Source organism: Alosa pseudoharengus, unplaced genomic scaffold (genome assembly GCF_046254945.1).
Source record: "Alosa pseudoharengus isolate Yale_2024_CS ecotype anadromous, Long Island Sound unplaced genomic scaffold, YU_APseudo_1.1 YU_APseudo_1.1_scf_22, whole genome shotgun sequence".
In the NCBI taxonomy this organism is placed as follows: Eukaryota; Metazoa; Chordata; class Actinopteri; order Clupeiformes; family Clupeidae; genus Alosa; species Alosa pseudoharengus.
Genome location: NW_027468680.1, coordinates 15,525,602 through 15,538,263, shown reverse-complemented (window position 1 = coordinate 15,538,263; position 12,662 = coordinate 15,525,602). Strand labels below are relative to the sequence as shown.

The 12,662-nt window shown below is 43.6% G+C and overlaps 2 protein-coding genes across 3 annotated transcripts in view; both read right to left on the bottom strand.

Annotated features, from left to right (window-relative positions):
- Positions 1 to 2,803, bottom strand: part of gabrb1 (gamma-aminobutyric acid type A receptor subunit beta1) — a 37,763-nt gene extending 34,960 nt beyond the window's left edge. For both annotated transcript variants that reach the window (XM_076299907.1, XM_076299908.1), the window contains exons 1-3: positions 2,329 to 2,803; positions 2,087 to 2,178; positions 1,864 to 1,931 (exon numbers count right to left, since the gene is read on the bottom strand). In XM_076299907.1, coding sequence (XP_076156022.1) covers positions 1,864 to 1,931; positions 2,087 to 2,178; positions 2,329 to 2,408 — 240 coding nt within the window. In that variant the 5' untranslated portion in view covers positions 2,409 to 2,803. The remainder of the gene's footprint in view (positions 1 to 1,863; positions 1,932 to 2,086; positions 2,179 to 2,328) is intronic.
- A 3,747-nt stretch (positions 2,804 to 6,550) lies between these two features.
- On the bottom strand, positions 6,551 to 11,248 carry commd8 (COMM domain containing 8). Its single transcript, XM_076299906.1, has 5 exons — positions 11,129 to 11,248; positions 8,927 to 9,079; positions 8,622 to 8,768; positions 7,330 to 7,485; positions 6,551 to 7,050 (listed from the first exon to the last, which is right to left on the bottom strand). Exons 1-5 carry the CDS (start codon positions 11,177 to 11,179, stop codon positions 7,030 to 7,032), a joined length of 528 nt encoding a protein of 175 aa, XP_076156021.1. The 5' UTR covers positions 11,180 to 11,248; the 3' UTR covers positions 6,551 to 7,029.
- Positions 11,249 to 12,662: the final 1,414 nt, after the last annotated feature.

Sequence of the window (12,662 nt, the reverse complement as noted above, 5' to 3'; positions counted from 1 at the left end):
AAAATTCTCAGCGGTCACATGCATTTTATGTACTGACTTTTTGCATCAAGCCCATTTTGCCATTGTACTATGCTGTAATAAAAACACAGTACTATTACTCAATGAAAGGGTATAACATATATGAAGATGATGATGGGCTTTTTTTAAAGAGAACAGTCTGCAGATAAAACATGGCTTCCAAAATTCCCTCACCCTTCATAGAGATGTGTTGAAAATCCTGATTGGTGGAGTTGGTGAACTAGGACCAATCAGGATGCAGGGTATTATTATTCACTGTCTGGCTGTTTGACCATAAGTAAAAATAGCTTTGTACAAAGGCACATTTACACATGCCCACAACACACACACACACACACACACACACACACACACACACACACACACACACACACACACACACGCACACACGCACACACACACACACACAAACAAAGATAAACCTGCATTGTTTTAGTGAAGGAAGGTGATTTGTCCTCTAACTCATTCCTGCAAGCTTATGTGCACATTTTTGTGTGTGTGTACATACACATCTCTTTGTGATCCAGTCTACCTGTCTAATAGTGTAGATTGTACCAGTGTGCAGAGACATGCAAAATATTGTTAACACATGTGCTGTGTGTATGCGTGCATATAATCATGTTATATTTGTCTCTCATTCTGTGTGTGTGTGTGTGTGTGTGTGTGTGTGTGTGTGTGCGCGCGCGCGCGCATGCATGCGCGTGTGTGTGTGTGTGTGTGTGTGTGTGTGTGTGTGTGTGTGTGTGTGTGCGCGTGCGCGCATGCATGCGTGTGTGTGTGTGTGTGTGTGTGTGTGTGTGTGTGTGTGTGTGCGCGTGCGCGCATGCATGCATGTGTGTGTGTGTGTGTGTGTGTGTGTGTGCCCCCTGGTATAGCTTCTTTTGGGTGCCCCCCCTCGCTAGTTGAGTCATAGTCTGAGTTATGTAATTCCAGCTCTGAAGTCAAAACAGTAAACATGCTGAAGAACATCACCACAACCCTCACCATCGCTCACCCCTTTGTCCAACACACACTCACACACACATACACTACTGCTGCCTTCCTGTGTGTATGTGTGTGTGTGTGTGTGTGTGTGTGTGTGTGTGTTTTGTGTGTTTAGGGGGTTTGTTTCAGAGATGTCCACAGACAGCATAGCCCATGTTCACAACCAACGTGCTCCTCTCTCTCTCTCTCTCCACCCCCCCTCTCTTTCTCTCTCTTCTGACTTGCTCCCCTTTTACTTCTTCTGTTCATTCTGTCTCTCATGTTCATGCATTCTTCCTCACAACTTTCTCTTCCCCCATTTTGTCTTCCCTTCCTATCCTCCTTGATTGCAGCATTTCCATCCTTCTCCTTCTATCTCCGCTCAATTATGTGGTGAGATGGCTCTTGACGCTGTGAGGAGGAAGATGCTTACCATTCTGACACATTGCAGATCCATCGCCACCGCTCAGATGGGCTGAATTACTAACGAGACGCATCGGTCTCTTCCTCACTCACACACACTCTCACTCACTCCTCATTTCTCTCTCTCTCTCTCCCACACTCTACCTCTCTCTCTGTCTCTCTCTCTCTCCCCCCCTCTCTTTCTCTCCTCTACAGACTCCCCCCCCCCCACCTGGGTTTCTCCCGTGAACATACCTCAAAAAATTATCATTCCACCCTCACACTACTGCTTCAAAGACACGTGCAGCCGTAAACGCAGGCAGGCACATGCACTTCCAGATATACACAGACACACAGGCACACACACACATAGCATCATCAAGGGACATTATCACCGTACATGGCTAATAGTTGTGACTTGTGAGCTTGTAAGCATCAGCCAATTATGTGCGCAGCCACACAAACACACAGCGTACTCACCATGTTCACTTCTGATACCATATCAATGCTGGAGATGTCAATGCTCATGACGACGTCAACAGGGGGACCTTTAAAAATCGAAGAAATAAAATTGAAACCCAAATGTGAATGTTAGTCGATCTGTCAAATTGGTTGTGTTGACAGTCGTAGCTCTCGCCACACACGCCTACAGGCCCACATTTACAGGCAATAATAATCGTTTTCACCCATATAGGCTAATTACCTCCAAAGTCTGGCCTCAGTCGTATGTCGTAGCCTTTCAGCAGTTTATCCACGGTGACTTTGACGTATGACATGTTGCTAGGTTCGCTCGGGCTGGGAAAAGAGGCGCAAGGAGCAGGGAATTGAGACATTGGGCATAGCGCAGCCAGACAGGCGAGTTTTCGCATCACTAAAACACTTGTCATCCATCAGACACACACATCCATGCATCATACAAGCCGATATATCATACACGCTGCTCACCTCTGCGCGCCCAGAACCATGGTGACTAGCACCGGGAGAGAGAGAATCCCCGTGCGCCAACGGTCTCGAGTCGTCCACATCACTCACTCCGAGCACAGAGATGAAGATTAGAGAAATAAACTTAGTCTGAAGCAGCCCCGCAATTCCGACAACACAGCCACGCATGCGCGGCTCTGTCACCAACATCAAAACGCTATTCACGCAAAAACGCGGAAAAAAATCTGGTTTATTTTCACCCTTTTCAAATGCGGAGTAGGTGGGAGGATAGAGGCGGAGGAGAGATGAACAAAGAGCGTGAGGAGGAAGAGAGGGAGAAAGCGTGATAGTGAGAGAGAGCTAGAGTGGTGCTGGCGATTTAGACGCGCTGCTCGGTCCTGAGGTCGCGAGCCGTATCAGTATGCCGGTCAGATCCCATCGCCTCCGGCGCGGTGAGCTCGTGCTGGTCAACGCGAACACGGCGGCTGCTAGCGGGGGCTCCGCGTGTCCTCGCGGGCGGCGCAGGGACCTATACAACACACTCAGCGAAGCCTAGAGCGCAGCTGCGGCAGCTTGTCTTGCCTTGCGCCTTAAACGAGCTCTATTTGGGGCATAGCAGGATACGAGCACGTTTCAGGAGGAGCCGCTCTTGCGCATTTTCTGTTTTTGGAGGAGTAGATGCCTCTCTCTCTCTCTCTCTCTCTCTCTCTCTCTCTCTCTCTCTCACTCTGCACTGACTCTCTCCATTCGCCAGGCGTCACGCGTTCTCTACTCGATTGAATTATTTGTTAGAAACCCGGAAAATGCATTAAAGCCCCCCATCCTGCCGGACACAGCATTAAAGCTCGCGACCGCACCAATAATTAATAAGGGGAGATGAAGTGCATGATGATAGCGGACAAAACGGGCTCGTGCTGCCAAGATCTCAGAACGAAGCAATGAAACCCGTTACACAATCACTGTGATGTGATTTTACATGTGTTGATCACTGAATTTGTGTTAAAAGTAGCCTAGACTTTGTTGGATTCAAAGTGAAGGTCCATTCAAGGGTCTGTGGAGAATGTTATTGTAATGTATGGATCTGATGGACCATGTGAAACTCATTGCAGTCACAGCGACCTGACTGTAAAAGAGAACCAATGTTAATTAGCTTGATGAATATTTTGGTTGTGTGTGGGAATGACAATGAAAGGGAGATAAACTGTGTGTGTGCGTGTGTGTGCATTTGTTTCAAGGTGAAAAACTGTGTTTATGCTGTGTAAACACTTTGCCACCCTCTCTCTGGGGAGGGATAGCTGTCATGGCAGGGTATGAGGGAAGTGTGTAAACTGCAGAACTCTCTTTAAACATTTATACACCATGATAAGGATAAACAGAGCCTGTAAGACCATCCCAGCTTTGCTGCGGATTCAAACATGCACCCAAACAGAGGGGCATCCCCAAGCACACATGTTTAGACATGCACATATAAGCAGATGCTTACAAATGTGGAAAAACAAATGTAGAGATCATTAAGTATGCACTTAGTACACACATGCAGCCACATAAAGGCCGAGAGGTGAGGTTTGACAGGTAGTGATGTTTTTGCTGGAAGAGTGTTCGTGATGAAATTCACTAGTAAGGTTGTGGTTTGAGTTAACCCTCACCCTAGAAGCGGTAGTTGTTGGCTACCAAATAAGTATATAATTTCATGATAAACTGTTTGTGTTGTCATTCAAACACATGTGAAATTGAATCAACCCTGTCCTTAATTCAAGACAGAAGTATCAAACTATGCTAAACTCTCAACTAAGATACTTAATGGAAGAAATATATCTCAGGCACTGACTGTAAAAGGAAGGGGGGAGACAGACAGTGCTTCAAGAAGGGTTGGGGGGAAATCAATAAAGCCTAATATCATCACACTTTGCTAAGTATTGTATCATATTATATCCCAAGTGAATTACTGATCTTTTATTTTTTTAATTATCAATTTTGAAAGTGCAATTCAAATCTTCTGGGAGGCTATAAGGATTACATAACAGCGTTAGCAGTCCACTTGGTGCTGAGAGGAGTGAATGAACAGAGAACAATCTTACTTTGAAACAAACCAGCATACCATCATCCTTCCCCATCTCAGACTGCGGAAACTGTGGCTCAGGTATGATGAGTGGCTTCTAGTCATCCCCATTCCCTCATGTGTGCCAAGTACCATAACCGTGTATCTTTGTCATGTTTCAGTATTAGAAAATGAACAACAAAGCACATTCTTTCAATCATAACAGAGGAAGTCACAGCTGACTTGTTTCAAACAACAAAAAAACGAAACAGGCTAAATGCATCACTGACTATGCATATTCAAGATAAACACATATCACAATTCCTTAGGTTAGATTATCAAGGTTATAATTGTGGCTGTTTTTCTCATAATGAATTATGTTCACTGCCAATTTTGCATTGTTTTACTCAAGTCTCTCAAACAATGTGATTTGCCCTGTCTGTGCCATGTCTTTCACCCTTTAGCATTCATTACATGTACTGCCTTAGGCCTTTATGATATTTCCCCCCTGAAACATGCCATGGATTTTACCTTAGGCTATTTTTGCCTTTTGTCACTTCTGTATAGAACATACTGTAAGTCATAATCCATTTGTCCTCAAGACTATACAATAGGCCTGCTGGGCTTCATATAATCACATGATACACAGGCTTCACAGATACAGTAATGCCTTACCATTACAAAGTCTCAAATAGCGACATTTACCACAAGAGCATTCAGGTGTTTTTTTAGAGACACAGGTTTGAAATCCACTAAATGTCGGATTCAATTATATTTATCCACCACATCCTGAATGCAGCACCGATGCAAATAAAATTGTTGCAGGGCACAGAAACCCCTGATCTGGCCATTGCTTGATTGGAAGATGTTTTTCCATAATGTTTGATTCAAATGATTTCACCTTTGCAAATTACAATCAATTTCCCTCCAGTGAAATATGAAACTGTAGAGTGCTTATCCCTTACCCTAAATGAGCAATTAAATGAACAGGTGTAACTCCACACCCATCCACCTGCACACACACAGTCCTCATGGAATTTTAAGTTAGCTAAAAGATTGTAGAAAATCAAGCACACCATTCAGAACATGAAGTCTTATGAAAAGTGCTGAGTTGACTGATCCTCTCTCTCACCGACCTCCTTCTCCTGTTCTCCTGTCTAATTATTATCTGCCCAAAGGATTTGCCACAAGCTGTTCCCAAATGTCCCTGGCCTGTCTGAGTATCACACACCAGCTTCAGCCAAACGTGTTTTTCTGTCATCTACTCCAGTATGGTATACCATACGATACAATGAATTACAATTTGAACATTAAAAAGTGTACATAAAAAATGACAGACAAGCTGATTTGTTTTTCCACCATCTTAAGATTCACTTTAGAACATACCTTACACACCGTGTGCAACTTTTCCCTGCTCATTTTCACTTACCAGCTCTTCAAATGATTACACTGCCCCATCAGGTCCTCTGACCTCTGTGCACGAAGGCCCTCCAGTGGCCACGTCAGGTAATTGCATGCCCTTGCATTGAGCCATAGGGACATTGGTTATTACTTGGTCATTACCGTGACATGTGAATATGTGCCATATATATCATGGTATTATGATATGGCTTGTTGGAAATCATTTCATATATGACTGAATCTGTGTGTCATCGATGTACAGTAATGTATGAGTCACTAAGAAGTATGAAGTAACGTGACCATGGCAGATGCCTCACAGCCACATATGGAACCAAAGCCTCTCTGTGTAGTTTTTCACATAACTGCCTCTTATCAAATATGAATAAAATAAGGACTTCAATATTCTAAAATAGACCCCCTGTGAATTTCTTCATGTGCTCCAACACCTAATAATTATCATCCTTCTCTTCTAAACTTCGTTATTTAACGTTATTTAAGCGACATTGTTGCATAATGAGCTAATAAGAGCCAACCTGGGCCAGGCACACTGCTGGAGGGAGGCAGCGAGGTCCCGAGCTGTTCCTCTCAGACTCCAGTTTGGCAAGGACACAGAACCTCACGTAACCAGGAGACTAGAGCCATGCAGTTACCATAGTTACCGTGTCCTCGCAGTCTGAGGATGCAGCCAGCTGCATTGAGCTGCGTCGCAGCGTGAGCATGCGTTCGTGTGTGTGTGTGTGACCATGAGAGGTCCTTGTTGGAGCATCTCCTGTGTGAGAATATTCATCAACTCTTTTGAAATGCCAGTTGAGAGGGTGAGACGTGCCCAACACTGAAGAGAATATTCTGATGAGGGACATTTCATTTATTATATGCTTCACAAAAAAAAAAAAAAACATTTTCAGCAATTACAAAAACATTGAACAGGAAAAAAACACTCGAACACTTACAATTTTGTACACGTTCTCTGCACAGACATCTTTCAAACCCTCTGTATGTTTAACAAACTGCGCACGCACACACACACACACACCACACACACACACACACACACTTTCTACAATGTTCTGTTAAAACTAATTAGGTCATGAGGCTGTTGAGATCGGTCTGTCTGTGTGTTCGAGTGAGAGCCAGGGAAAGCTACTGGCTGCAGGACTGGAGGCCTGTGTTACAGTGCTGAAGCTCTCCACTGCTCTCCGCTGGCTGCCGTCCCACGATGATGATGTCATCCCTCCGGCCACCAGTGGGGAGATGTCTCAATTGTCATGGTGACTCACTGCAAGAGCTCACTTCAGCTGCAGTACCACCTGTGAGAATGTGGACTGAGTGAGTGAGTATGAAGTGCCAAGTGAGCTGATGATGTGTAATTCACACATTTTACTTTTTTGAGCCCTTACCTACAGGTATGTGTGTGTGTTCTGTGTGTGTGTGTGTGTGTGTGTGTGTGTGTGTGTGTGTGTGCGTGTGCGTGTGTGTGTGTGCATGTTCATGAGTATGTGTGTATCCTTACCCTGAATAAAGTCAATTAGTGTTATGAGTGGATACATGATTTAAAAATGTTGTGTGTGTGTGTGTGTGTGTCTGACCTTGTTAGCGGCCTCCATGGCACTAATGAGAGTCTGTAACTCCTCTCGGTTCATCTCTATGGTAATAGGCCGTGGTTTTCCATTCTCCTTCATGTCCAGTGTGAGGTTGAGGAGAGGTGTGTGCAGAAACGACAACTTATCACTTGATAAGGCCAGCTACGTACACACACACAAAAAGAACAATCACGCCCCTGTTATCACTTAACCTTGAAACACTCCTTATTGTACAAGCATAAGAATTAAACAATAAATCTTACATTTTACAAATTTGATAGAAACATCTTACTGGTGTTGTTTGAATTTCCCCTTGGGGATCAATAAAGTATATATCTGTCTATCTATCATGTATGTTGCTGAACGAAGCTATACTATAATCTTTTACTTTTATCTAAAAAACGTCTTTCTTTAGGTTGCGTACTAAAGATATTATAAGTTTTATGAGCAGAGTGTGAGTGCTACTTTGGTGTCTACACTGTGTGGTTACAACGGTTAAGAGTAGATGGTGTATATATATATATATAGGTAGATGAACAGTTGAACATTCATCTTTAATGGACCCCACTTTAAAGCACACACTAGTGATTTAGTGAGCTGCCTGCAACAACAGCGGCGCTCGGGGAGCAGTGAGGGGTTAGGTGCCTTGCTCAAGGGCACTTCAGCCATGCCTACTGGTCGGGGTTGAACCGGCAAAGTGGAGAAAGTGGAATAGAACATTATGTCCAATATTCCAATATATGGTTTAATGTTCTGCATTATGTCCAATATTCCAATATGTGGTTTAATGTTCTGCATTTCTCATTAGTAGGTCACTTTGATACTAAAAGTATGATTCTATGTAATGACTGTATGATATCTGTACTGTCCCTGTGTATATCTCTGTGTGACTGTGTTTAGAGATAAGCAGGAACATTATGACTTTGCAGTGTTTCACTGTTCTGCATGGCTGCGTCAGTAGCTATCTGCTCCGGATTGCCAGGCTGCCACTAATCAGGGTCTGATTCAGTGTAGTCCACGTGAGATGGGATGACCAACGCCATCTCCCGTCAGCCTGGAAGGATACTTAAACTCTAACTATTTCCTTGTCTAGTTAGAGCAGCTGATGGATCTTTAGGTGAAGTCATGCTGTCTCTCCCTTGATGCGCATCATTGTAAATAAACTATGTTCCTGATTTTTCATACTATTGGTCTGACTGGCTCTCTATTAAATCTATGGTATCAAAATTACTATCAGTATGTATATAATTTGCATGTGTGTGCATGTCTGTATATGTAGTGCACACTGCATCCATTACTTTCATTTGCCAGTCAAAGTCCTGGAGTTGGGTGCTGGAGATGGCATTGGTTCTTTCCACAAGAGCCTGCTGGATCTCCTCCTGCCTGCTCTTCACACACTGCGAGATGCACTCTGCGTGGGACGCCTCCAACACTGAGAGCAGTTCCTGAGTTGCCACACACACACACACACATATACAGATAATCTGTCTCACAGTAAATCAAACACAACCCATATAGAGACATTATCATGTAACAACACAGTCCTCCTGCAGACACCTAGGCAGGTGTCACTCACGAGTGACGTGGCTCTCGCAATGCCTACCGTGTCTGAACACTTCTTCCCCACGATCACCCTGAAGACGGAGGAGAGGGCCTCCAGTAGCTCAGACCATTCCGTCAGAGTCCACTGGTCACCATAGTCCGATCTCTTCGGATAGCCCCTTCCACACAGGCCATCCACCACTCGATGCAAAAACTAGAAAAGGGAAAGAAAATTTTGGTGCTTGAGTGTTTCTGAGTTTGCTACAAATTGAAACGGTAGGCTGGTAAAATCAGGTAAAAAAACAAGGCAGACTAAGCTTTTTTGTGGTTGTGAAGTAGATGTCAAAGGCTCACTTTTAAAAGCAAATCTGTAGCCATGGAGGTGACATAGGGAGGGGGGGGGGTTACAATGTGCATAGTCTAGAGGAATAGGCCTTTATCACGGCAGCCGAAGTAGGAAGTGAACAGTCCTGCTCCTGTGTGAGCACAGGTGTTTCTAATTAAGTGTCAGATTCGGCCACAGTTACTTCAACCAGAGGCCTCGTTAATGTTTTTAGGAACACCTGTGGTTTGCCTGCCAACAGGAAACTGAACAGCCCTGCTTCAGCTGCCGTGATAAAGGCCTATACGCCTGGATTCAGGGGAAAATAGGGCGGAGGGAATGTCTCTGATTTCGAACAAAGCTTTTTTTCAATAGCCAATCGTGGAGAGGTGGCAGACCTTGTGTTTGCCTTTGTAGCCATCTCTGGTTAGCCTTTGCTTAGGCAAATGAGACATAACTTCTGCAGAGGTTTAAAGCAACTGTTGTTACGAACTTCAATTTCTTCAAAAATCGACTCTAAACATGCTTCAATTACGTTTGTATCGGCAGCCATTTCGCACTGGCTTCAGTAGGAACTTTTGCCCATGAACACAAAGGAAGTGAGATCAGTGGGCATCTGTGAAAGTAGCTGTTTTCCGGTTGTGAAGGTTTTGGCCCAGAAGTTCGTTCAGCATGATGCAAACTTCTGGGTACTCAGATTACAATGTGCATAGTGGACCACCTCAGAACCTGCATTCTATTATGTACAAATTTACAAACACACAGGGTGATATGTTTATATGTTTTCTTTTAAACAATAATGTCTAATAATACTGTTTTTCTCATTTTCGTGTGCCATGTGCCATTCATTCTCACTGTCCACCCTCCATGTTGGACACTCTTTTCTCTCTCTCTCTCTCTCTTTATATATACACACACACACCTATGCCCATTGACTCTCTCACAAACACATTCACAACCACCCAGCCACCCACACCCACACAAACACATATGCACACACTTAACTTGCAAATGAAGTTCACACCTTCACTGATATTGCCTCTTTCTCTCCACACACACACATATTTTTACCTTTAACATTTTTAACCATTAATTTCATGCCAGGGTGCAAAACCGATTTCTAAACATGTGCCTTGCATCCAGTAGCAGAAGGAGTAAAAACTGTAGGCATACTGTATAGGCCCTAGTTGTTGCACTCGCCTGTCCTGCGCCACTGTCTGCTGTTCCACGCCACTCTCCTAGGCTGTTGCGCATCACTTGCCAACTATTCCAACCCTAACCCGTATCCATATCCATGGAACATTTGCCAAGTGTCTCTGTCCCGTGGCACATGCCAAATGTTCCTAACCCGTGGAGCAGTGAGTGGCAAGTGGCACGGGACAGTTTCGCGGGACAGTAGACAAGTGGAACGGGACAGTGCCGTGGGACAGCAGGCACGAGACAGTAGGCAGTTTTTGTCAAATAGCCTTGCCTAGAAAAACAGTTGCTATACTAGCATCTCTATTCACATTGTGTGACATGGTATCGGAAAATAATACCATGACATGAAATGTGTTATGACAGATGCCGCGTAAACACCTTCTGGCCCATTCAGAGATGAAAGAAAGTCACATTCCACATTCCACAGTGCATTGCAATTTTGGTCGCTATTCCATAGGCTACTCAATCAGATGAGAGGTTGAGGTAGGCTAAATGATCACCAAGCCACCAACGAGACAAGTTAGATATACTAACATCAATATACGTTGTACAAAAAAAATCGTTGTAAAACAGTTAGCCAAACAGCATCATCAAGTGTTTAGGAGCGTGCGTTTTCGACGCAGATGGTGCATGAAGTTCTGTTGATGCGTGCAGTCAAGGCTAGTCTACTATATAAATCGTGCTATTGTCGCAAAATCACGAATGATTTATAAGTATTAACGCAAATGAAGCAGAACTTACTTTCAGACATTCAGCAGCTGGTATTTTATTCAGTAACTGTAGCGTAGACATTTCGTCTCATTTTCTGTAGCCTACTTCCGCATGGTCAGCTGACAGTCACATGACCTTAACTCCTTTTTTTTTACATACCTCCAAATTACGCAGTGCCAGTGAGAGCCGACAAAACATTTTAGTAGTATTTTACTTTTGAAATAGACTAGAATACAATAGAGCTGCTAAAAGTATAGGCTAATCTATGTCAGGAAGCGAAAAATTTGCCCACTGCTGCCACTTATAGCTACACTTTTCTGAACGCATGGAACTTAACACTGATGTAACATTATATTACACACTTATTATGGTGGTGTTCAACACATTAAGGCGCTTCACCAAAAACACTGCAGCAAGAAGGGGAAACAACCGTATTGTAGGCTACATTTTAGAGAAAAAAAGAGATGAACTAGTTGCTATGGTCTGCGTAAGGGACCGTCTGCAACTAGGCTAACATAAGGTTGTTCCCTTTTTGACTTGCCTTGTTTTTGCCATTTGAAGACACTGCACAAGTGGCATAGTGTTTGTAGTTTGTACTGACACACAGATATACATAGGCCTGCTACGTGCCTCTACACACACACACACACACACAGTTAGCACCATAAGAAGTAAAAAAAGTCAATTAAAGTCATATTTATTTATTAATGAGTACCATATAAACAATGGAGTGTAAACAATGGTACCTATTCCTTGTATGCATCCTCCTGGGTTTATTGAATGAAGATCAGCTTCTGATTCTGATTACAAGAGTTTCTGAGTGATTGGAGCGAGAGTTGAAGGATCTTTACTGTTGAAATTAAGTTATATAACTTGTTGTGGGATGTCAGTCAGTGACTTCCACAGTCTCTCTGTCACACACGCACACACATGCATGCACATAGGTGTGCACACTTGCACTCTTTCTCTCTCTCTCTCTGTCTCTCTCTCTCACACACACACAGACACACACAGGCACAGCCACACACAAACATACACAGACTTAAACGTGATCTTAAAGTACTTAAGCAGTTCTGATTTTTCATGTTGTCTTGAATTGTTAACCACTGATTGAGTTACAAAGGGGAGAACAGACTTGATGCCTACAAAGAGTTACAGGATAAGGGCATGGAGAAAACATGGGAAATGTGTTTTATTTTCTTTGCATGGTAGGTGGTAATGGTGATCATACCATGTACTGCTATTTAGTTGTACAAGATTTCACACATATGTAGGCCTATGTCTGTCATGCTGCAGGGCGAGATGATGAATTGTGGAACAGGAGGCTAAGACCATGCAAAAATGGAGGAAACAGAGTATTTTCAAGGAGGAAGGTAATGGACAGGCAAGAGAGTTGAGAAAATGGAGGATGGGAGAGGAGGACAGAGGCAGAAGACCGATACGGCCATACAGAAGGCAGAGAGAAAGACAGAAATGGCAATGAAGCAGGAGTAAAATGATCAAGAAATGAACGGAAATCATCCAGGAGGTGGCAGAAACAGATAAGATACTGTGCTAGTTGGAG